Source organism: Misgurnus anguillicaudatus, chromosome 3 (genome assembly GCF_027580225.2).
Source record: "Misgurnus anguillicaudatus chromosome 3, ASM2758022v2, whole genome shotgun sequence".
NCBI lineage: Eukaryota > Metazoa > Chordata > Actinopteri > Cypriniformes > Cobitidae > Misgurnus > Misgurnus anguillicaudatus.
This window is the reverse complement of record NC_073339.2, coordinates 37481859-37508050: the sequence shown is the minus strand read 5'-3', so window position 1 is coordinate 37508050 and position 26192 is coordinate 37481859. Positions and strand designations below refer to the sequence as shown.

Here is a 26192-nt window from a genome sequence, read left to right as displayed (position 1 = left end):
TCGCGTCACGTGCTCATTTGAGCTATAATAAACGAAAATACCCGCATGTCATCCCAACGAGATATATTGTTCAGCTCCTCAAAATGCGGGTTTTAAATGCATATAAACAATCACGATGAGAAATGTCTGAAAACTGTATCAAAGCAGAAATCAGGGAGCTTGTCAAATATCCACTCTAAAGCTGAGATCATTCACCAGAATAGAACTGTGCATTCACGCGCTCCTTTATAATCTTATCATAAACAAAAATGCACGCGAGTTGTTTCTGGAGAGAGAAATAATATATAATATGCAAACTTCAGACGCTGCGTGGAAGAGAGGGCGGGACTTTCAACATGTCACGTGTCTTTCCGGGACCATCAGATGCCGTGTAATCTTGGCAGTGTGAACGAACAAAAACTCTAACTATTCCGGAAAAATCCAGGATGCATTTTACGTGTATTTTACGGAATTTCTGTGTGAAAAGGGCTATTCAGTCTTTACTGGTAATTTACTGGTAAATTGCCGTTGACATGTCATGTGTGAACAGAACCTTTCCGGTAAATCAGTGCTCCCAATTTACCAGTAAAGCCCTTTTCACACAGAAATTCCATAAAATACACGTAAAATGCATCCTGGATTTTTCCGGAATAGTTAGAGTTTTTGTTTGTTCACACTGCCAAGATTACACGGCATCTGATGGTCCCGGAAAGACACGTGACATGTTGAAAGTCCCGCCCTCTCTTCTACGCAGCGTCTGAAGTTTGCATATTATATATTATTTCTCTCTCCAGAAACAACTCGCGTGCATTTTTGTTTATAATAAGACTACAAAGGAGTGCGTGAACGCACAGTTCTATTCTGGTGAATGATCTCAGCTTCAGAGTGGATATTTGACGAGCTCCCTGATTTCTGCTTTGATACAGTTTTCAGACATTTCTCATCGTGATTGTTTATATACATTTAAAACCCGCATTTTGAGGAGCTGGACAATATATCTCGTTGGAATGACATGCGGGTATTTTCGTTTATTATAGCTCAAATGAGCACGTGACGCGATATTCTTTTATGCTGCTGATCGATCTCCGTTTCAACGCAGTAAGTAAAGAGCTAACTTACCTGATATCTGCTTCAGTCCAGTTTGCTGACATTTCTCGTAGGGAATGTTGTAAATCCCTTATTTTAAAGAGTTGAACCAACTTCATGTTGCCATGACACGCGCGTCCTCACTACAGCACGTGCGTCATTGTTTATGCGTCTCATATATCATTTCCTGATAACTGCTTCAATCTAGTTTGCAACATTTCTCGTGGTAAATGTTTATATGCATGTTATCTGTCGTTGTAAGGAGCTGAACCATAACTTGTGTTGTGATGATGACGCGCGCGTCCTCACTTCGACACGCCCATTACGGCATTCTTGTTCACACAGAGGGTTACCCGCGTATCTTACTAGGTCCTCTTTCCGGCAACGATCCCAGAAGATAAACGGAACGAGTTTTTGTTCACACAGACGCTTGTCTGGCAATTTTACGGGTATTTTCTGGGACCAGAGGTCTGTGTGAATGGGGTTTTAGACAGGTTGTAAGATTAACGGTAATTTGCCGGTAAGCGCTGTGTGTGAACGAAAAATATAGCATTACCGGCATTTAGATGACGTCAGACCGCACTGACAGATCGGGCGGGCCAATCAGAAAGTTTTTTATACAGGTGACGCGGTTTCCCCCAGACTGTTTACGGACGTTTCCACACACTTGTTGCTTAAAAGTCGAGCACACCTGATGTTAACATCCACATTTCTTCACCAAAGTTGTTAAAAACAGCTTACCATCTAATTGCCAAATTGCCGACGTCCTTAGCACACCATCTGTGAAGCCTAATGTGCAAACGCGCATCCGTTTGACGCCGCCTAACGCAATGTTGTTTGGTCACGAGCAACTTCGCGACCGTTTGCCACAGATGTGAAAACAACAAAATACGGACCGTGGATATTAAGTCATAACCCGCCGTTTACAAATACGACACGGACGGAGCTCGCCGGCCGCGCGCCACAGGTAACTTCCGCTTTCTCTCTGAGTTTACCGGTATTTTGATACTGATTTGTGAATGATGTCTTACTGGTAAAAAGACGGAACGTCACTGCATGTGTGAACAGCACATTTTTGTATTTACTGGTAAATCCATTCTGGTAAATTCATGGTAATTTACCAGAATTACTGTGTGAAAGAGGGTATTGTCACTTTGGGTTGGGGTTAGAATCACTTTCTGTTTCATTTTTAGACATCTTAACCCAAACCCCAACTCTAACCCCAACTACAGGCGAGAATAGTTTTAAAAGCGGAAGAAAACATGTAGAAACCAATACATAAAAGTACATCTTAACCCAAACCCCAAATCTAACCCCAACCCCAAGCGAATATGATTTAAAAATAGGAAAAAAAGAGAGGAAACAATACATAAAATTACATGAGAAAGAAAGTCGTGCCATAGACACATGAAACTATTTATAGAAATTCATGCGAGTGTCATGAAAAAGACATTTGTGCTCAAGTCACGAAAAAAGCTGAATTTCGTGCCAAATTTTGCGTGACTATAACACGACTTTTCATGAAATCATGTTGGTTAAAAACACATTTTAGTTCATATTCATGGTATCTCAAAATAAAAGATATTCTTAAGATTAAATTGGATTTTTTAGTATATTAAATACAAAATTAGTGCATGAAAATAGAGCACTTTAAGTACATTATGACAATGTACTACTTTTTCACCTGGGCTAGGTTTTAAATATACTAAACTATAACTTCTAGGGGCCTGCAGTTTTTGGGTACCAACATAAAGTAATATAAGTCACTATGTTTAAAAATATATATTGCCTATATTGTCATCCATTTCTGTATCAGTGCATGTTTGTACATTTTGTACATTTAAGTAAAGAGATCCGAAGCAGTTCTCAGTGTGCGCTTATGAAAGATCGATGTGTTGACTAATGGCTTAATGTCAAATGCCTGTAAGAAGTCCAAGACTAAATAGGATACAGATGATGTTTGTTGAAAAGTGCAGACTCAGCTGTAAGCTTGCATATGGCCTGCATTAAAACACGTCCATCAATTTCTGATTTCATTGGGATTTCAATTATTCTGCATCCAAAACATTTAGTGGGAACTTTTAGAGCACAGGCACAAATATACATCAATACACAGATATAGTTACTAAAAGGCTGTTGGAATATACTGGCAAGGGTTAATCTATAAACTGCAAACATTGTGTTTTGAGTACAGCACTTAACTGAAGGTTACTCCAAGGTTTACTGTAAGTCACTTTGGATAAAAGTCATCCACTAAATGACTACTTAGTACACACGCTCGCATGCAGAAAGCTCTTATTGTTTTTCTGCTTACACGGCACAATTTACCAGCCTTAGCACAAACAGAACTATTGTATGATGGGCAATACTGTGTAATGATGTTCAGTAAATGTAAGGATGATAATAAGTTGGAGTCCCGTGAGAGCTCCGGCCGCTCAGCACCGATATGTGATACTTGGCGCCTGCACACAAACTGCTCATGTTTATCACTTTATTGATTATGTCCTGTGCTTGTCCATTTATCAGCACAACAGATCTTACAGGGCCTGTTTAAGCTCAAATGAACAATATGTCAGATATAATCTTTCTCTCTGGTGGTTTTAACATGTTTACACAGTGTTTACAGCCTGATTGTAATTTGCTGCATCATGATATCATTATACTTGCAGTATGATGTCACCATACAGATGTCACTGTAATATTTTCACCCCATCACAGTGATTTATTTTAAGTGGTGTTTGCTAATGGAAGCATCATCATAAAATGAGAAAAAAACACACCTTACTGTTTCAGACATGATACATCAAACCATGTGGCATGTGAAGGAGAACACTCTGGAAAACACCTCAAATACCATAGTGGTCACCGTTTTTAATAGGCAATCCCCACTTACAAAAAGCTATTATATCAAGTAACAAAACAATATCATATAAGGTTAGTACTGATATATGCCTCAGTATATATCGTTGGATATGACCGCCTCTATCTAAAAGCTAATGATCAATAGGCAGGTTGGAGGACTTGATTGATCTTCCCTCTATTTGCCCTACTTTACTGTATATTTGTGCTAGCTGCTTAGCTCTTGCTTTGCTCTGGAGAGGATCAGTTGTCATACAGGATCAATGTTTTATAGATTTTTCTGACCTGCTGCCGTTCGGTCTATTTAACCTCCTAAGACCCGAGCTTTGGTTTGTCTTTTTTTTCAGATTTCTTCCAACTATATGGGGTTAGGAAGAACCAATAAATATAATAAACAACATTTTTTTTAACATGAAGCAGTGTAATTGTCCACGTTTGTGTACAAAAGGTTCCAGTTACACAGAATTAAGTATTATGGTGCAAACAACAAAAAATGTGATGTGATGTGGACACACCAGGTCTTAGGAGGTTAAATATAAATAATGCGAGATGGAGAAAATCCTTTACAGGAATCTAATATGGAATTTATCAATATACTGTCACGGTCTTGTCAGACATCTGTGCTAGATGTTGATCTGAGTGCATCTGACAGGACCGTGGCAGTATCATGTTCTGTGTGGGCGCATGTGGAATCACATTGTGTGTGTGGCTTCCACATGTTCCCGGTGTCTTGTTGCTGTCGTGATCTTGCCAGACCTTAGTATAAGTTCAGGTCTATGTTAGAGGGCAAGATCATGACAGCATTGTGTCTACATGGGAACACGTGTGTTTCACGTTATGTCTGTGTAACACGTGTTCCCAGTGTTTTGTGGCTGTCATAGTCTTGCCTGACCCTGGTTATTATCCAGGTGGTATGTTAGAGGGCAAGACTATGGCAGCATGGTGTTTATGTGGGAATACGTGTTGTTTCACATCATGTATGTGTAACACGTGTTCCCAGTGTCTTGTCACTTTTACCCTACTCCCTTATGTACTTGTGTCTTAAGTGATTAATTATGTTCACCTGTTCCCCATTGATGTGCTGTCTATTTAATGCCCTCATGTTCTCTGTGTGGTGTGCGTGCGTTGTTGTATATCAGTGTCTATGTTTTACCCCCACGTGGGTTTGTTTTGTTCTGTTTTATTAAATCATAGTTATATTTTCATACATCTTTTGCATTTGGGTTCTTCCTTTCATTTCCACAATCCGGTTAATACCGATCGTGACATATACAATATGTTTATGGTGTTTTACAAATATAATATTAAACATTAAATTTATTTATATATATATATATATATTTATAATAAATATTTAACACCAAATTTAGTGTTTTGCCAGAAAATGTTGTTATACTTTTACAATAAGGTTTCATTTGATAACATTAGAGAATGAACAAAAACTAAGAATGAACAATACGTCTACAGCATTTATTAATCTTCTTACGTTAATTTCAATATTTATTTGTACATATTAAAAATAAAACGCTGTATTTGTTGATTAGTACATGGCTCGTTGACATGCTTGATTCTGATTGGCCAGTTTAATAACATATATAACATTATGGGCCTTATTTTAACGATCTAAGCGCATTGTCTAGAGCACACAGCGCAACGTCTAAATGGGCGTGTCCGAATCCACGACAGGAAAAAAGGTTTGTGCGCACACTGAAAAAAATGATTCATTGAATTTAATCAATTTTTTTAAGGTAAGTGGTTGCAATCATTTTATTTAAGCTACATTTAAACAAAAGTTTTATATTTTATTTTACGTTACTAATCTTTTTTGTTTAAATGTAGCTTAAATAAATTGATTGCAACCACTTACCTTAAAAAATTGATTAAATTCAATGAATCATTTTTTTCAGTGCAGGGCGCATGGTCGAAAAGGGTTGGTCCTATTTTTTTAATGAGTAATGGGAGTATTTTGGGGGTAACGTGCAATAAACCAATGAGAATCTTATCTCTCATCCCCTTTAAAAGCCTGTTGCGCTGACGCTATGTCTAATCCCTATTTAGTTGACAGACTTTGTAAACTGAAAAACTAAGCGGAGGAAGAAGATCCCCAGTTTAAGATTAATGTTAAATAATTGTGTTGTTTTTCACTTGTATTGAAATTGTTATTTTTTTATTAAAACCTAAAAACCCGTTTTCTTTTAGTCATGGAGGTAAAAAAGCAGGCTTTACCTTGCTTTAAATGTATGGCTATCCAATATCATAAAAATTATTTACAAGTATAAGAGAAAAGGTTTGTACTCTAAAAATACTTTGTAAACAGGAGATAAAGATTTTACAAACGGCTCTCCGCACGTTTCAGCACTTGGACAGCGTTTTTTTAAGCAGAGTTTTTTTTTCATTACTTAAAAATGTTTCTCATCTCACCATATCCACAGGTACAGAGTCATCATATACAATAAATCTGTGAGGTAGCATTTAAGATATATATATTTTTTAAACATGCATTTGTTTAAAGCAAAGCATTTATTTACTTACCAGGCCACAGGTAAAGCAGCTCTTTGCGCCTTCTAACGTCTCATAATTGGTCCTCAATTATGTCCAAGAGACTCAATAATAATCTTTTACATTCAATCCTTTAATCTTTCATATTTAAAAGCGTTTTTGTGCTGCTGCGCATTCATGTATGTGATAAGTAAAGCCGCTTGTCGTCCCGTTTATAGGCGCATATTACTAATGCGCTCTTTAAATAACAAAAAAACCTATTGCAAATTGACTTTAGACTTTAGACCAGGTTTTTGTTGGTCAATGGCGTAGTCTATTTTAGTTGCCTCAAAATAGCAACGCGCCAACAATGCGCCTGCCCTGAACACACCTCATTTTCAGACCAGAACACCCATGGGCGCAAAAGGTGGCGCAAATGCATTTGCTTTTTAAAAAACGTGGCCCTAAACGTGAAAATAATAATTGCGCAGGGTGGAAACTAGCAAAAGACACATTGCGCTGCATTGTGGCAGGGTGTAAGATAGAGCCCTATATTTACAAATGATTAAACCAAATAGTGTGTTTGTGACATTTAAAAGCCATTTGAAAGGTTTTCCTCACAGAGGGTCTGCATTTGTTGAGTAAATAAAATATTTCACGTCAATATTTAATGTTTCTTACCTTACTTCAAAGGTAAATAGCCATGTAATAAGCAGGTTAATGTACAGGCTGCCGGTTGTTTTTGCGAAATAAACCCCTTCAGTGTGATACAAGACACTGATACTAATCTGTTGGGGCTTTTTACTTCGATAATAATATTATCTCTTACTTAATGCACAGAGAAATAATTGAACAATGAACAATTGTATTTGTATTAAGTTAACTAAAATGAGGAAAGATAAGTAAGTACTGTAAAATGTCTGTTTTGTTAGTTAATGATAGCTAATGCATTAATGTTAGTAATTAAGCTTTTGTTAAGTATTAGGAAACTGAGCTGTTTCCAATTCCAATGATTTGCAACCTTCAGAAAATGTTCACAGACAGCTCAGGGAAAACTCAAATTTGATTTACATTTTTTACAAAAATTGTTTGTTGTATTAACATTAGTTAATGCATTAGCACAAAGTATATAAAATAATACTTCTGCAGCTTTTTAATCTTAGTTCTTGTTGATTTTAGCAAAAGTTGTAATTAGTTAATGCACAATGAACAAACATGAACAATTGTACTGGCATTAACTTACATTAACAAAAACGAATAAACGCTGGAAAAACTATATTGCTTATTGTTAATTCATGTTAGCAAATGCATTTACTAATGTTAACAAGTACACTTCCTGCTTAAATAAACTAATGGGACACCAGAGGAGCTTTTAAGGAGGAACCCACTTACAAATCTATGTAGTACAGTATAAGACTTTAACAGTGTGTCTGCTGACCACTGAACCACCAGATGTCAGTGTGCTGATATCTTATTTACAGAGATGTAGTTACTCATGGAGGCCAAAAGGTGGGGTACATACATTTTGATTGGTACAGACAACTGTTAACACAAATCTATGGAGAGAGAGAGAGAGAGAGAGAGAGAGAGAGAGAGAGAGAGAGAGAGAGAGAGAGAGAGAGAGAGAGAGCATAGTGTAAAATATGATTGGCTACGTAAACTTTCACTTATCATTAGACCACACCACCATATGATGCTTATACTGCAATGTAACTGCATCTCGAGGTGTACCATTTTCTCTAGCTGGATTTGTGTCCATTTGTAATGCTGTAGTGCATTGTGTCTTGCTCTTCCCTGAGTTCTCCACTGTGGTCTTCCCCCAAACTCCTCCCCAAGGAGCACACGGTGTGCCACATGTCTCCCAGTAGACTAGGTGTTTGTCATGCTCTCACTATTGTAACTTTCATTATTTTTCTCTGAAATGAAAGCTTATGCATTATTTATGTTTCCTATTTTATGCACACTCATACATTCCTGAACGCACACATACTCAAACCTTAAGCTTTACTCAGCACTACACACATCTGCAATCTGGACAGGCAGGGTCTACTCCCATCCACTCTCTCTTTTGATCTTTCTCATTCAGCCTCTCAGTCCCCTGTTCACACATGAAGATAGAAATCCGGATTCAGCAAGCGTGGCTTTCTTTTATCTAACAACCAGTGATGTCACAGAGTTTGACTGTAGAGCAGCAAAGTTAAAAAGAGATATATTTAGAGAGATTTTTGGATAGATATGGCAGATATGAACCATCTGGAAAAGCATCGCAAGGGACTTACTTTTTTGTAACATGGGATCTTTGCACCTGTGGTTAACTTGACGTTTGAGGTTCGGCATTGTTTTGGAATTATGGCACATGCAGCGGCACACCTGAAAAAGGCTCGGGAACTGGAACAACTCCCTGAGCTAAAGGCTCTCGCCAAAGCCAGAGAGAGACGCAAAAGACATAGAGAAAGAGCAGAGCGGAAACGCAAGGTACGGATATTTACAAATCCTTACCAACACCATAGATTAGAAATAAAAATTTAAAAATATAAAATCATAAAAATGAGAACATATAAATCTTTACAATTTGAGTAATCAAGTCAAGCCAAAGACAAAACACAGACAAAATACTAACTTTAAAATTTACTGTTGGATCCAAAAGTCTGACACAACAATTTTTCCATGTGCCTGCATTCACATCTTAACCTTTAATGAGAGTATGCACTTGAGTTGACACATATATAAATGCAAATAAGTTTTTATATAAATTGCAAAACTTTATGATCCATGTTTTAAAATCCAGATCGGAAAATGTACTGATTTGTATGTGCTTTTTATGGCCACAAGGAAGTTTGACCTTTTTGTATGAAGTTAAAATGCTTTAAAGGGATAGTTCACTTTAAAATGAAAATTCTGTCATCATTTTCTCATCCATGTTGTTTTAAACCTGTATGAATTTCTTTTTTCTGATGAACACAAAAGATATTTTGAGAAATGATGGTAAACACACAGCAGATAGTGACCATAGACTTCCATAGTAGGAATAAAAAAATATGATGGAATTTAATGGTACCGTCAACTGTGTGCTTACCATCATTTATAAAAATATCTTCTTTATCAATTATCACAATTCTTCCAAAATATTTTTTTCCTACTATGGAAGTCAACGGTCACTTACTGCTGTGTGTTTACCATCATTTCTCAAAATATCTCAAAAATTTCATACAGGTTTAGAACAACATGAGGATGAGTAAATGATGACTGAATTTTCATTTTAAAGTGAACTATCCCTTTAAAATATATTTGCATTTGTAAAAAAGCAGAATCTTTTTATTGTCTTCTTGATATTACGTCATAAATGTTTTTCAAAACTATATACTGGTTCTTTACATGAAACAAAGCCTGGTTTTTATTTTTTGGACCCTGCTCTGTGAATAATATCTTTCGTAGGATGCAAATGTTACATCTAGTAATCCATTCATGTAGTTCTCCATTTGTATGTGTTTGTTGTGAATTGTTAGTTCTGGTGCTGAGTGTAACAGATGTTAACCTGGAAAGTTAATCTCTCACATGCAGGTTATGCACGAGAGGTTCATGGAGGTCAATGGATGTGAGAATGTCAAATGTTGCATAAGTTAATTCCAATCAGTAACATTTTCCCTGAAGCCCACATGGATGCTTTATATAACATTTTTTTTTGCATTGCCATAATCATATGTCTCATTCTTTATTATAAAATTCTAAAACTTATCTCCAAAGTCACACAACAAATCACACATACTTTCACCATAAATATAGTAATTAAATGTATATTCTGAAAACATCAGCTTACTTTTGCTTATTGTTTATTTATTGTTGCTTAATTTTTTGTGCATAATTAAATTATTTAAAGTGCATTTAATTCCATACTGCATTTAAATATAATTCCAATGGTATCTTTCGTTTCTCTATATGATTGCATTTTTTTTTAGTATTTACTGTTTTGCGGTTGAGCTTTGTGGTTTTGTCCTGTAGTCAGCTGTTCTCCACCTGTTTTGAGCATAGATACTGGAAGAGGCTTAGGAAAATAGGATCATGTTGTATGCAGAGTTGTCTCTAGAGCAGAATTCCATTTGCTAAATATGTGATGACATCACTTTTTTGTTGAACTTTTAGAGTTAAAAATACATTTCCCCAGAAAACCCAGGTACAAATACATGGCAAAAAGTGAAACATTGGATCAACTTAAAAAGTTGGTTCAACTTTTTTTAACTTCTTTTAACTTAAATTTTTAACTTAAAGTATTTTCTGTCGATCTTAGGGTGCACTCACATTATCCAAACCAAACCAAACCATGCCCCAGCGCGATTGTCACCCCTCCCTACTACCCCAGGTGCACGCACTCACACTGTACTTTTTATCGATCCGAGTCCGGGCGCGCTTTCGTCATTAAGATGCGATTGTTTTGAAAAAAGCAGGAAGTAAAGCTCTCTCTTAACACTGGAACCCACCGCAATGATAAGTCTGTGTTTTTTATTTGGAATTGTTTGGTGCGCGATTACAGACAGCCCTCTCACATGTCATCATATTGCTTAGTTGATCTGTCACGTGCGCAGCTCGGACATTCACGTAACCCCGCTGCGCGCATCAAAAGGTTTTTACGGAGGCAGATGAAGGTGAGTGGTCATGCAACTGACGTCTTCACCTTTTGAATCGCGCTCAGGCGCGATTGCGCTCACACCACAGCCTTCCGCGCCTGAGCCCAAGTGAACCGCGCTCCAGCCCACCTCTGCAACCCGGCCGCGGTGCGATTAACCAATCCGCGCCCGGGCGCGGAACAGAACGATCACACTAGTCAAACAAACCAGGCTTTGGGGTTCAAACGCGCCCGAGTGCAAAACTTAGTACAAAATTCAAAAGAGTCAAGTTTTAAATAGGAAAAATATTGAAACTCTTTGGTTATTTTTGGGCGCGATGCTAAATGGTCTAATCAGATTCAATGGATTGTGCTAAGCTATGCTAAAAGTGGTAGCGCCAGACCCGGAGATTGGCTGAATGCATTCCAAAACGGTAAAAATCGATTGTGAAAAGTCGAAAGTGGAGTGTCCCTTTAAACATATAAATTGATTTTTTTATTTAAAACTTAAATAATCAATGTAATCTTTAATTTTACAGTGTAAAGTACACTTAAAAGTAGATTTGTAGTACATTATTTTATGTGCTAAATTAAAGTGAAAAAGGTATACACTATAAATTACGGAGCCCCTAAGGGGACATGGAGCAAAAATAAAATAAAGTTTAGTTTTGTGTGCGCATGTGAAGCTATCATGTGCGCACGCGAAAGTTTCACATGAGCACGCAAAATTTTCACATGAGCATGCGAAACTAAACATAAAAAAAAATCTGCACATGACGGTTTCGCGTGAGCACATGAAACGAAACTTTTGATTTTGTTTTACTCCAATGTCACCTTAGGGGCTCGGTAATAAATAAACGAATTAAAGTGTATATATATATATATATACTGTAAAACATTTTTTTCACTTACATTTTTACATTTTGCATTTCACGATTAGTCGCGACTAATCATTTGCAGAATAAAAGTTTTTGTTTACACAATATATGTGGGTGTACTGTGTATAATAATTATGTATAAATACACACATAAATATTTATTATATAAATATATTTTTTCTTAAAATTATACATGTATGTGTGTGTATTTATATATACATAATTATTAAAAACAGAACACACACATATATTATGTAAACAAAAACTTTTATTCTACAAACAATTATTCGCAACTAATCGTGCAGGCAGCACTAATTTTTAATTATAATCAACAAGTCATTTCAACTTTTATTTTTTTATCTTGACTAGTAATGTTTTTGTAACTTATAAAATAAAGTTACATTTAAGTTACAGCAACTTAGTTTACAACAAAACATTTTAACATTTATTTGGCATTACACGACATACAAAGAAATGTATCCATTAACTCATGTGACACAGTTCAATATCGTGTTAATTAAATCAGTAGTAAGTTGTAGTGACACAATTGATTTACAAATGGTTGTTTCCTGAAAATGACCCATTTACTGTACTTAAGTCTAGAGCGGTCTGTAATACATGTAAAACACAGCTTAATCAAGTCTGGACCTGCACAATAACAGTTCACTTTTTAAAGGCCTGTTGTGGTCTGTGCCTTTCAACTTCACTCATTCATCATTATTGCCCCATTAATGGCAGTGAAAGTTTTATATGTTAATAACAGTGGCATGCCACTGAGCAGGCCAGTCAATGGAAGTTCAAAATGTCAGATGTCTGTAGTCGAAGCCAGATCTGCATTGATGCTACAGCATGATGCAGTCAATGCGTTCACCCTCAGGCCAAAGATGACCCAGAGACGAGGAATCTCTCATTCACAGTACTTAAGCTGTATAAACTTTGAGCTGCTTCACATTAGCTGATGCTTTTATTCATACTCATGAGCAGGCATGAGAATATGTTGCTCCATAGTATTGCAATTGTAGGACATTTTTGACTTCAGTTGTCCTTAAAATTCTTCATTCCTGGAGTTCAAAAGGGAAATGACAGGTTTTCCAGCTGGCTCTTCCCCAGCAGGGCTGCCACTTGCTGAGCTCGGCTCCCTAACATTGGACCTGGATGGGTTAAAAATAACCCAGGGCTGGATCCTGGATAGGCAGACATTCGGCCTGATATAGCAATGGCACATTTACGGCCACAGTTGTTGATCCCACAGACAGGCGGGAAGACGGAAGAAGAGGAGTACAGAGGATCTATTGCACTCATACAGGACATTGATGTTCACAGAAAAACAGGACAAGGATTGGAGGGAGCAAATAAGAGATGATGCTAGAAACCTGGGGAGCCAAAGGAAGACATGAAAGTTGGGGAGATTTGCATTAGCTGGATAGATGCTCTTATAGTTATAATTGAATGGTCTCCTGGTTTCAACCTGAAGACTAAGGATAATGCAAAGCCATAAAGCTAAGTGCATGTAAGCACATTGGTAGCAATCTGAAGAGGAGTGATTTGATGTTCAGCGGTTGGTTATTGTTGGAAAAGACTCAGCGAGTGCATTATCTCACAGAGGGTCCATCACTGATGTAAAGAGCAGTTTGATTTTTGTGTAAAAGCTTTGGAGTAAATTTTACCATGGGCAATGCAGCAATGTGTAAGGCATGCAGTTCAGATAAAGGCCTGCGGACCATTGGAAGCGATCCATACCTGGACCATTACTACTGCTCTGTGGAGGACATTCTGGTAAGGTCAAAAAGCTCTAGACTCAGTAAAGCTGTTTATTGAAATGCAGCAGACATTTTTCAACCTTGTGTCACCCGCATGAATGCCAGGGCTCAATATCTTAATGCACACTGTAAATGCAGGATGACTTCTTTAGCAGTTTTGTATACTCTAAAAAGTGCTGAGTTGTTGTTACTCAACCATGGCTTGAAACAACCCAGCATTGACCCAGCATTGGGTCACTTTAACCCAGCAGTGTGTGCGGTCCAAAATTGACCCAGCCCTGGGTTAAAAACAAAAACTTTTTGGAGTTTAGTGTGCATTGCCAGTGTGTAGGTCTTGGTGTGGGATGCTGGTTATTGAGGTGCCACGTATTGGTGTGATTTCTTCACCCAGCCGTGGGAAAGGTCACTGTGTTGAAAAGCCTGTGGTGACCTGACACATTCACGTGTTACTCTCCACGCGACCACAGAGAGGCTGGTTTTCATCAAGTGAAATTAATGTGTAATCTTAAATATTGTACATCCACCAAACCTTTGAATTCTATTTTATCCGATGAATTCATGTTTCAATTAAAATACTTCAGCTTTGTACACTTTTAAAAATAAAATGTACATTTTGCGGTAGAAAACTGGCAGCTGTAGTTGCCAAAACTTCACCGTCAAAAATACAGTGGCAACATTATTGGTTTTACGGGATTGCATTTTTACGGTTTATAACTGTATATATAAACATTTAACATGTTTATGTTGCTAAACACACAGTATATATCTGTCAAATTCCTGCGTTTACATTGTAATATTTACTGTGTAATGTAAAGGTTTATGTTGTAATAATTACGGTTCATTACCATCTATTTTACAGCTCAGAACTGTCTAATTTAAAGCCGGAGTCAATGATGTTTGAAAGCCAATGTTGATATTTGAAATCACCTAAACAAACACGCCCCTACCCCAATAGAATCTGGACCTTCTGTTGATAGACCCGCCCCACACATACGCAACCCGGCAAGGATGTCGGTTAGTAGACACGCTCCTTACTGCTGATTGGCTATAAGTGTGTTTTGGTAGTCGGCCCGTCTCCTTTTCCAAAGGGTTTTTCAAACATCGTGGACTCCGCCTTTAAATGCTACACTGTAAAAAAAATCAGTAAAATAAATTATTAGTACCTTTTCCGTTAACAAGGATTTAGTAAAATATAAACAGATGATTCAGTATATCAGTTACAAATATATTCTCTAGGAATTTTTATGTTACATCAATAACGCATAATATCATATCTATTACGCTGAAATTGCTCAAAAAAAAAGTTTTCATTTTATGGTAATACAGTATATTGTTAATTTTACTGCAATAAACCGTATTTTTATATGTTTTAACTGTTTAATTTAAGGTCTTAGTCTGTAAAACGAATTACCGTTTTTTACAGTGAATCCTACGATTATCACATATATTCTGTAGCATTTACACGGTATTTTACTGTTCAATTTACAGACATTTTTTACAGTGTAAACTTGAAAAACTGTTTGTGTTACAAAGGTCTCCCTAATTTGAAAGTTTGATAACACTTTCTAATAAGGTTGTATTTGTTAACATTAGTTAATGCATTAGCTAACAATGAACAATACTGCTACATTATTTACGTATCTTAGTTCATGTTAATTTTAGCATTTACTAATGTTTTCAAAGCAAAAGTTGTAACTTTTAGCATTAGCAATGCACAGTGAACATGAACAATTGTATTTCCATGAACTAACAGTTAGATACCGTAGTAAACACAACAATTATTGTGTCATCATTTACTCATTCTCATGATATTTCAAAACTGTATAATTTTTCTAATGAACACGCGGGAAGATATTTTGAGGAATGTTTGTAACCAAACCGATTAGAAGCCCCATTCACTTCCATTGTATTATTTTTTCTTCTCAAAATATCTTTCCTTGTGTTCATCAGAACAAAGAAATATATACAAGTTTGTAACAACGTGAGGGTTTGTAAATGATGACAGAATTTAATTTTGGGGTAAACTATCCCTTTAACAATGCTTATAAAGATAATAAATGGTGAAAACTATATTGCTCATTGTTAGATCATGTTTCTGTATTTACTAATATTCACAAAAGCATCTTTATTGTCAAGTTTTACCAAAAGTATCACAATAAAATATAACAAATAGTGCAGATTAGATGTTAACACAGTGCGTTTAAGAATATATTGTCAGTGTTTACTATGGTAATGTGTTCAGGTTTTGCTGGTCTAATAAAAGAGCCATGTTGATGAAACTTGAAACAGTACAAACAAGCGTTGTGATGTTTATGTGGTTTGTCACAAACGTGTTGGTGCATAATTGGACACTCGCACATAATTGCACAAGGCTTTCTCTGTTTGTGTTTTGTTGTCAGCTGTCTTTCTGTTTGCTGTCTATATTTAGCAGTCATAGTCAAACACACATTTCCGATAAAATGCACCCACTCTCTGGCACATACATACACAGATATTATTACTATATGCCTACACCACCCCCAAGCTTACAGTAATTCAAATATGTTTAAAAGCATGAACTATTTAGGAGCCTTTGTTTATGTTACTCTATAGGGGTGGTTTCCCAGAGAGGGCTTATCCTAGTACCAGACTAAAATGCTGCCTTAATTTAAAAACATGTTAACATCAATATCTTGTCATATATCCGTTCCATTGTTTGTCTCAAGATGCACACGAATATTGTTTTTTGTCTTGAATTAACTAAACCCTGGCCGGGAAACTGACCCAGTATGTTTCATTATATTTCTGAGAACAAAAATGCTTAAAATAACTTTGATTTAGAAACCCGCACTCTTAAAAATAGGGGGGCTTCACCATGCCATAGAAGAACCAATTTTGTTAGAATGGTTGCATAAAGAACCTTTAAAGCTCACATAACACACGCTGTTTCTGCATTTCTGATGTTAATCTGGAGTACCTATAGAGTAGCATTACATCCTTTATCTCCGAAGAGTCTTTAGTTTAATCAGATTGGTAAAAGAAAGATTAGCTTTACCGAATCTTTCCGATAACGTACGAAAAAATTAAGAAGGAGGAGTTACTACCGCGGGAGGAGCGAGTACGAGTCATGCAACACTATACAACACTGTTTAACTTATGATTCAATACATGTTCGTGTCATTTATATAATATGCACGCGACTATTTCCAACATAACATTAAACCTACTACAATAGAAGAGCTCTCTAAACTAGTAACGTCATCCAAATCATCGTCCTGTATATTAGACCCCGTTCCCACAAAACTACTTAAAGAGGTATTTCCTGTAGTGTCAACCCCGGTTCTAAATATCTTTAACTCATCGCTAGAAATAGGATACGTTCCAACATCTTTCAAACTAGCAGTTATTAAACCGCTGATTAAAAAACCACAGCTTGATCAGGGAGAGCTTAATAACTTTAGACCAATCTCAAATCTCCCTTTTCTTTCGAAAATATTAGAAAAGGTAGTGGCAAGCCAGTTACGCACATTTTTGACAAATAATAGTACATATGAAAAGTTCCAATCAGGATTCAGGCCCCACCATAGCACAGAGACAGCGTTGCCTAGAGTTACAAATGACCTCCTATTAACATCCGATCGTGGTGAAATCTCAATTCTTATATTATTAGACCTTAGTGCAGCCTTTGACACAATAGATCATACAATCTTACTCAATAGACTAGAAAACTATGTTGGTATCAGTGGTCAGGCGCTAGCATGGTTTAGGTCGTATCTAACCAATCGCTATCACTTTGTTTATGTAAACGAGGAAGAGTCATATCACTCCCTGGTTAAATACGGTGTACCGCAGGGATCGGTTTTAGGTCCTATCCTGTTCTCGTTATACATGTTACCTCTAGGAGACATTATCAGGAAACATAACATAAGTTTTCACTGCTATGCGGATGATACCCAGCTTTACATCTCCTCACATCCCAGCGAAACACACACGTTTTCTAAGCTAACAGACTGCCTTAGCGATGTTAGTGACTGGATGGCACATAACTTTCTTAAGCTGAACTCCAATAAGACAGAGATACTTATTATTGAACCGAATCGCTACAAACATAATATGTCAGATTACACGTTGCACATAGATGGCTGCACTGTGGTGCCATCTTCCACGGTAAGGAACTTAGGTGTGATGTTCGACAGCAACTTATCCTTCGATAGTCATATCGCCAACGTCTGCCGTACAGCTTTCTTCCACCTTAGAAATATCTCGAAAATACGCCATATACTGTCTACATCTGACGCAGAGAAGCTTATCCATGCTTTTATGACCTCTAGAATAGACTATTGTAACTCGCTACTCGGGGGATGCCATGCAAATCAAGTAAACAAGCTTCAGCTAGTTCAAAACGCTTCCGCAAGGGTACTTACTCGATCTAAAAAGTACGACCACATAAGCCCAATTCTGGCATCTTTAAACTGGCTACCAGTTAAATATCGCATACAATTTAAAATATCACTACTCACCTACAAAGCTTTAAATGGCCTAGCACCCTCATACCTTAGAGAATTACTATCAGAATACAATCCATCACGCACACTACGGTCACAAAATTCTGGTCTCTTGATTATCCCTAGACTATCAAAAGTGTCTAAAAGTGGAAGGTCATTTTCCTACTTAGCCCCTAAGCTCTGGAATGATTTACCAACCGATGTCCGAGAATCAGACACAGTCGATAATTTTAAATCTAGACTTAAAACTTTTCTCTTCAACAAAGCATTCGCATAATTTGTCTAGTAAAAGTACTTAACTCGAAATAGTTATTTGTACCGAACAAAGCACTCGCGGTCATAAAACAGACCAACCAAATAAATAAATAAAAACCTTATCTTAACGTATAGTCGGATTGCGATTTTGGAACTTTCGTGTTCTTGTGAATAGTATGCCATACAAACCCGTTTGCCACTGAACCTGCATTAACGACGACAGTGGGGCATCCGGCCTTAGTCAAACGGGTTGGCACGTACGGTTGGGTTGGGCTTTTGGCGCTTTCTTTATATTGCGAATACTATGCCATACAGACCCGTTTGCCACTGAACCTGCATTAACGACGACAGTGGGGCTTCCAGCCTTAGTCAAACGGGTTGGCACGTATGGTCGGGTTGCGATTTTGGCGCTTTTTTGTGTCTTGTGAATAGTATGCCATACAGACCCGTTTGCCACTGAACCTGCATTAACGACGACAGTGGGGCTTCCAGCCTTAGTCAAACGGGTTGGCACGTATGGTCAGGTTGCGATGTTGGCGTTTTCTCGTGATCTTGTAAATAGCATGCAATATAGACCCGTTTGCCACTGAACCTGCATTAACGACGACAGTGGGGTTACAGGCCTTAGTCAAACGGGTCGACAGGTTTCATTTTCTCTTTCTCTTAAAAATCAGAAGGTGACCCTTAGTTACCATATATACCGTCGCAGTGGGCCCCCAATATGCAAAATCCTCAACTGTGGATAATATAATTATGCAGCAATAGTTAGTCTGTCTGAAACTAAGCTGTTTAAACCACATCACTGTGTGACACTTGCATTACATGTGAACGGCCCCTACTCTAATATGATTTTGTTTTTCTCTCCCTGTCCTGTCCTCGACCCTGAGGACAATGGGACAAACAGACCCAGTTCCGGTAGATGTGAAAGTCGACTCACCTCTGATCTACTGGTCGTCCATCACTGTGATGCCCAGCTGATGCCTGACCAACGACCACCGGCAGAACCCGCTTAAACCCCGCTTAATCCCCGCTTAATCTCCTTATCCGTCTATATGTGTTTATATACATATATATCTCCCAAGGGTTTTTCCCTCCTAGGACTTTTTATTTTTTTTTCCTCGGCTCAACAACCCGGGGTTTTTGTTTTTTTTCTCCTAGGGGGTTTTTTACCCCGGGGAGGTAGCCTGCTTGGGCTTAATTTAGCTTCTTCTCCTAGACGTTACATTAGTAATACGCTCGTTCATAATGTCGAGTCATAGCCTCAGCAAATTTGACAACTTATGCTATTGTGTATTATGTTGTGCTATCTGTAATTTTTCTGTGCTTTTACTGCTTCTATTAATGTAAAGCTGCTTTGAAACAATTGAGTATTGTGAAAAGCGCTATATAAATAAAATTGAATTGAATTGAATTGAATTGAAACAGAAGTCTTACTTGCCGCTTGCAACTCATGACCCGTTGGGACTTTTCAATGAAATCCAGCGCATCAATCACACACGCAAAACTTGCGTTTCCATAAGGCTGGCTTTCTTCTCCTTACATCCAAAAACACACTTCTTCTTTCATACCATTGTTGAGTTTTGAAATTAAACAAAGCTGTCGCGTGATGTGATGTTTGTAAGTTCTAGCGTCTCCCGCTGATTGGCGGGTGGGCGGGGTTTTCCGGGGGAAGTGCCCATAAAAAGAAGTGATACGTCTAGAAACCCCTGAAACGTCAACTGGACTCGTGATCGAAAAAAATTTAGAAACGTGTTCCGAAACATTCGGAAATACTCTGTAACGCGGCCAAATGCTTTTTTGACACTTTGCCTACATTTAGCATGAGAAAACAACTGTATAGTTGTGTTAAAGGAATATTCAATTTTTTTAAAAAGAAAAGTCCAGATAATTTACTCACCACCATGTCATCCAAAATGTTGATGTCTTTCTTTGTTCAGTCGAGAAGAAATTTTGTTTTTTGAGGAAAACATTGCAGGATTTTTCTCAATTAATAATGGACTTCAATAGAGCCCAACATTTAATGCTTAACACTTAACAGTTTTTTTCAACGGAGTTTCAAAGGACTCTAAACAATCCCAAACGAGGCACAAGGGTCCCACCCAGCGAAACCACCGTAACTTCTGACAAGAAAAATATGCACTTTTAAACCACAACTTCTCGGCCAGATCCGGTCGTGATGCGCCATCGTGACCCCACGCAATACGTCATGACGTCAAAAGGGGCCCCAGAGGACGAACGCGAAACTCCGCTCCAGTGTTTACAAGTGTGTTGAAAGAGAACCGTTTCTACGTTGTTGTATGTCAACTGATACTAATTAATGTCTTTGTGTCAGTTTATTGTTTACAATGGTCCGCAAATTTGCGTTTTATATATGTAACACGTGACCTCCCTAAGTCACTACGCATTTACGTTAGGTCGCGCTGGACCGGACCTAGACAAAAAGTTATAGTCCTTTGAAACTCTGTTGAAAAAAACTGCTACATGTTGAGTTAAGTGTTAAGTGTTGGTGTCCATTAAAGTCCATTAAAATGAGAAAAATCCTGCAATGTTTTCCTCAAAAAACATAATTTCTTCTTGACTGAACAAAGAAAGACATCAACATTTTGGATGACATGGTGGTGAGTAAATTATCTGGATTTTTCTTTTAAGAAAATGGAATATTCCTTTAATAAGCCAGAATGCATGAAATACCATTGAACCACCCCTTTAACATCCAAGAGCCTTTCTGTTTCCAAAAAACTTCTTTAGGTTATAAAATGGTATGAAAGAATTTCTGTGCCATCGCTGTGACAAACCTTTTGAGCACATTTATGTGTGGACCTGGCTGTGGTACTTCTGTATTACACCACAGTTATATAACTGTACATATCAACCAGAACAAAAATGTTTGTTGTTTTCTAATTGTTCCTGTTTTTATTTTTGTAGTCGGACAGTAACACCAGCTTCCTGAGAGCAGCCCGGGCAGGTAACATCGAAAAGGTTCTGGAGTTCCTTAAGGGCGGACAGGATATTTCCACCTGCAACCAGGTAACTTCACATGCAATATTTTGACAAAATCATAATAAAGTGAAATACTGTAAGCTGTGTGTGAATTACTGTATAGATTATTCCTAAAAAAACCTAATTTATGTTTACAGTTGCTCTCTTCTGTCATTTACTGTGGACATCCATCAGGTTGCTGTTTTCTACATTGTTTAGATCGGTTGTATAATTTTAAACTGTGCAGGCTCTTATTAGCCTCTGATGGGCTATGCTGAATTAAGGCCACTGTTTTCAAAGCAGCGAGTGACCCCAAATTGTGACCCTGCCTGTGAAAACCATTTATTTTACATAATGTAAAAAGTTTAATTGCAAAACGAGACAAATCTGTTTTTAACATTTTTGTCAAAACATGTTTATTATTATGTTATCATGTTATTATTTTGTTTTATAGTGCTACTTAGCTGTATTTTTTAAGTTATGAAGGTTTAAATCAAAACAAACCAACTGCAGTTGAATTGATATTAATTGGAATGCACAACCAAAACAATAATTTGCAACGAAACTCTTCATGTACAGAACATTCTGGAAAAAATATAACCTTGATATCTGTAATATTGACTGAGTAAGGCCATGTCAAAAACTGAAATCAATGATTTAAATCAAACTTTTATGCTCCTAAGCATCTCATAAATAGATTATGAGACTAGTCTGGATTTCACAGACATGGACGCATTTTGTTTTTCACTTCAAGAGACGTTCTGCATCAACTGCATTTTATCTAAAGCAGTGGTTTTCAAACTGGGGGCCGCGAGATGATGCTAGGGGGGCCCCAGTTTTATGACATTTTATGAAATACATTAATTTATCATGAATTCTGTGTAATTAAACCTAAAAAAATAAGGCTACTAACCAAAAGCACTACTTTTTGTACAATTTAATGATTTTTAATTAAAATGTTGTGTTTTAGAACAGTTTTTTGTCACAAATTTTCTTTGGGGGGCCGCGAAGGAATGCTCCGTACACAAGGGGGGGCCGCACGCTGAAAAAGTTTGGGAACCACTGATCTAAAGTATGCTCACTTTAGACATTTTTGGACTCAATTCTTGTAAGAAGAAGAATTAAGATTAGGAGAATTTATTTATTTTTTTGTTTTAACCAGACAACAACATTCTTATTATGCCAAAGAGAGATTTATTTACCTCTGATTCATTAAAAAAAATCTTTATTGCTTTCTTGACATCCTCACCCTGCACTGTGCAGGAATTCTTTCCATTTCAAAGCAGTTCGCTTGTTTGTCTCCAACAGCTGTTCACACCTCGACCTTCTGTAACTTCTGCATAGTCAAACACTCCTTCATACACACAACACTGCTAATTTTATCCATACCTTGTCCTGATGTAACCAGGCCTAACCGAACGCACTCCCAGCAGGTACCAGTGATTGATCCAACAAGGAGGTTTAAAGCCACAGCCTTTAGTGTCTGTCACAAAAAACAGTACCTAAGATTGCAAAGTGATATTTTATGCACTGCACTGATTTTACACAATAGCTGGCCTCCGTTACACTTACCAACTTACCATTAAAATGCATTGATTATGCCATATACTGTATATTGCAGTGAAATGCACGGCAGACAAAATACATTCTGCTAACAGTACTAAGATTATCTTCAGAAACCTATAGGCGACGTCACGGACACTAAATTCATCTTTTTTACAGTCTATGGTAAAAACCTAAACTATTTATTGAAAGGATTACGTATAATTATGTAATAGGTTAAGTTTGACCTTGTTCTGATGTATAATAGCTTTTACTGTAACGTTATCCAATATGATGTCATCAGGAGTCACCAGTAAAGGGGTCTGCCAGTACAACGGTGACTCTCTCTCTCTCTCTCTCTCTCTCTCTCTCTCTCTCTCTCTCTCTCTCTCTCTCTCTCTCTCTCTCTCTCTCTCTCTCTGTCTATATGCTGTTCTCTCTGAAAACCTGCTGTTGTGATCCTCTCTAAGTGATATTGAAATCTAATCTGCACATTTTATCTGTTGCCTCTTTCCGCCCTTTTGCTAGAATCCCTCTCGCCTGATGCAAAAAAACCTCCTCCAGCTTTCATAATCCAAATAAATGAGATTAGAGTTTGTCCCATTAATTTTCTCTGCTCAAGCTGATGTGTGTGACCGGCTGCAGCTGCACAGCATTCACTGTGTCACGATTTCCCCATCAGACAGACAATAGGGTTCATTACTAAATTATTATGACAGATTGTGATGTTTAAACAAGGGGAAATGCTCATTTACAGCTTAAACAAAAGATATTAAATACAGAATCCCCTGTTATATTTTTAGTAAAATAAGTAACTTCTGAGATATGGGTAAATGAATAATTGAATTGTTTTAGTAACACTTTGTTAACATTAGTTGATGCATTAGCATGGACTACAACTGAGCAATACTTCTACAGCATTTAGTCTTAGTTCATGTTAATTTCAACATTTACTAACACATTTTTAAACATTAATAAATGATGAAAACCTATATTGCTTATTGTTACTTTACTTAATGTTAAAGCTCACGTAACACACGCTGTTTCTGCATTTCTGATGTTAATCTGGAGTACCTATAGAGTAGTATGACATCCTTTATATCTCTGAAGAGTCTTTAGTTTAATCAGATTTATAAAAGAAAGATTAGCTTTACCGAATCTTTCCGATAACGTACGAAAAAATGAAGAAGGAGGAGTTACTACCGCAGGAGGAGCGAGTACGAGTCATGCAACACTATACAACACTGTTTTAACTTATGATTCACTACATGTTCGTGTCATTTATATAATATACACGCGCTTATTTCCAACATAAGACAGAAGTCTTACTTACCATGTGTAACTCGTCATGACCCGGTTCTGAAAATCCACAGCATCAAACACACACGCAAAACTCCGCTGCTAATCCGGATAATAAAGTATATCCATTGTTTCCATAAGGCTGGATGTCTTCTCCTTACATCCAAAAACACACTTCTTGTTGTGCCATTGTTGACTTTTGAAATTAAACAAAGCTGAGTGGCGTGATAAGCTGTTAGCAAGCTCTAGCGTCTCCCGCTGACTGACGGCTGGGCGGGGTTTTCCGGGGGAAGTTTTCCGGCGGAAGCCCATATAAAGAAGTGATACGTATCGAAAACCCCTGAAACGTCAGTTAGAACTGTAATCGAAAAAACTAGCCGAAACTTGTACGAACCCTGGCGAAGTGCATTCGGCACAGAAATACTCTGAAACACGCCCAACTGCGGTTTTGACACTTTGCCTACGTTTAGCATGAGGAAACAACTCTATAACTGTGTTAATAAGTCAGAATGCTTGAAATACCATTAAACCCCCCCTTTAATGTTAAAGAGGACATATCATGAAAATCTGACTTTTCCATGTTTAAGTGCTATAATTGAGTCTCCGGTGCTTCTGTCAACCTAGAAAATGTGAAAAAGATCTTAGTTTTGGTAAACCATTCTCTGCAAGCATGTGAAAAAATAAGTCATTGAAATTTGGCTCTCATTGTGATGTCAGAAGGGGATAATACCGCCCCTTAATCTGCACTATCCAACCACGGCACTGCCATTTAGTGCAGAGATCAGCTCATTTGCATTTAAAAGGACACACCCAAAAACCCCAAATTGTTGCTACATACATACAAAGTGGCAATTTTAACATGTTATAATAAATTATCTATATGGTATTTTGAGCTAAAACTTCACATACCTACTCTAGGGACACCAATGATTTATTTTACATCTTAAAAAAGGTTTTTTGAAATGTTCCCTTTAACAAACACAACTTTATTACCATTTATTACCATTGTTTTTTTATGTTAGATCATGCTTTGCTTATATCTAACGTGTATCCAATGCTTATGTACAGTAGATTTCTGATAAAGGATTTAAGATTAGAAACATTAGAGTAGATTTCTGATAAAGGATTTAAGATTAGAAACATTAGAGATTTGGCCCAGCAGATGTGGCTTCAACACATTAAACCACAGTACACTGTCAGAAAAAATGGTCCAAAATGGCAGAAGCTGTCATTGGGGCAGTACCTTTAAAGGGCACAAATTATGCAAAATCTACTTTTACAAGGTGTTTGGACATAAACGTGTGTTGCCTACAATAAAAAAACACCCTTTCCTTCTATTTTAATCCCCATTAAACCAAAGCAGTCTCATTAGACATGCTGTTTTGTTTCTCTTGTTAATGTGACATCACACTGATAAAGCCCTGTCCACGGCCCCTGACTGACTGGTTAATTTTACCCAAAAGCTTTTCTAAATGTGTTTGTTAGCACTAAATATACTATTGTCTGAGACTGTATTCACAGGAATCAGATCTATTTTTAACCAAAATCTCTCACTGTCTGTTGGGAAGGGAGTGAGGAGCTGAAGCTCATTTGCATTTAAAGATACACACAATTAAAAGATACACAGCGCTTTTTTGCTCCCACTCCAATATGGGCATTTTGGACACGCTATAAAAATATCTGTTGGGTATTTTAAGCTGAAACTTCACAGACACATTCGAGGCACACCTGACACCTAAATTACATCTTGTTAAAATGGGCATAATATGTGCCCTTTAAAAATTCCTAATATGTACTATTTAGATATAGATGAGTATACATTTGGTACCAATGTACTTTTTGAAAGGGTACTGCCCCGGTAACAGCTAAGTACCACTTTTTGACAAAAATATTTCTGACGGTGTGCGCTCCATGGATGAGTCCAGCTCATAATAATTTGTTATTCTATTTACCCATAATTGACAAAAATACTGTACATCTTAAGTGAAAAAAG

The 26192-nt window shown here is 37.2% G+C and overlaps 1 protein-coding gene across 10 annotated transcripts in view; it reads left to right on the top strand.

Annotated features, from left to right (window-relative positions):
* The window catches only part of ank2a (ankyrin 2a, neuronal), a 93934-nt gene that overhangs the window by 12859 nt on the left and 54883 nt on the right, over positions 1–26192 (top strand). For all 10 annotated transcript variants that reach the window (XM_073866123.1, XM_073866127.1, XM_073866129.1 and 7 more), the window contains exon 2: positions 21305–21406. In XM_073866123.1, the coding sequence (XP_073722224.1) occupies positions 21305–21406 (102 nt within the window). The remainder of the gene's footprint in view (positions 1–21304; positions 21407–26192) is intronic.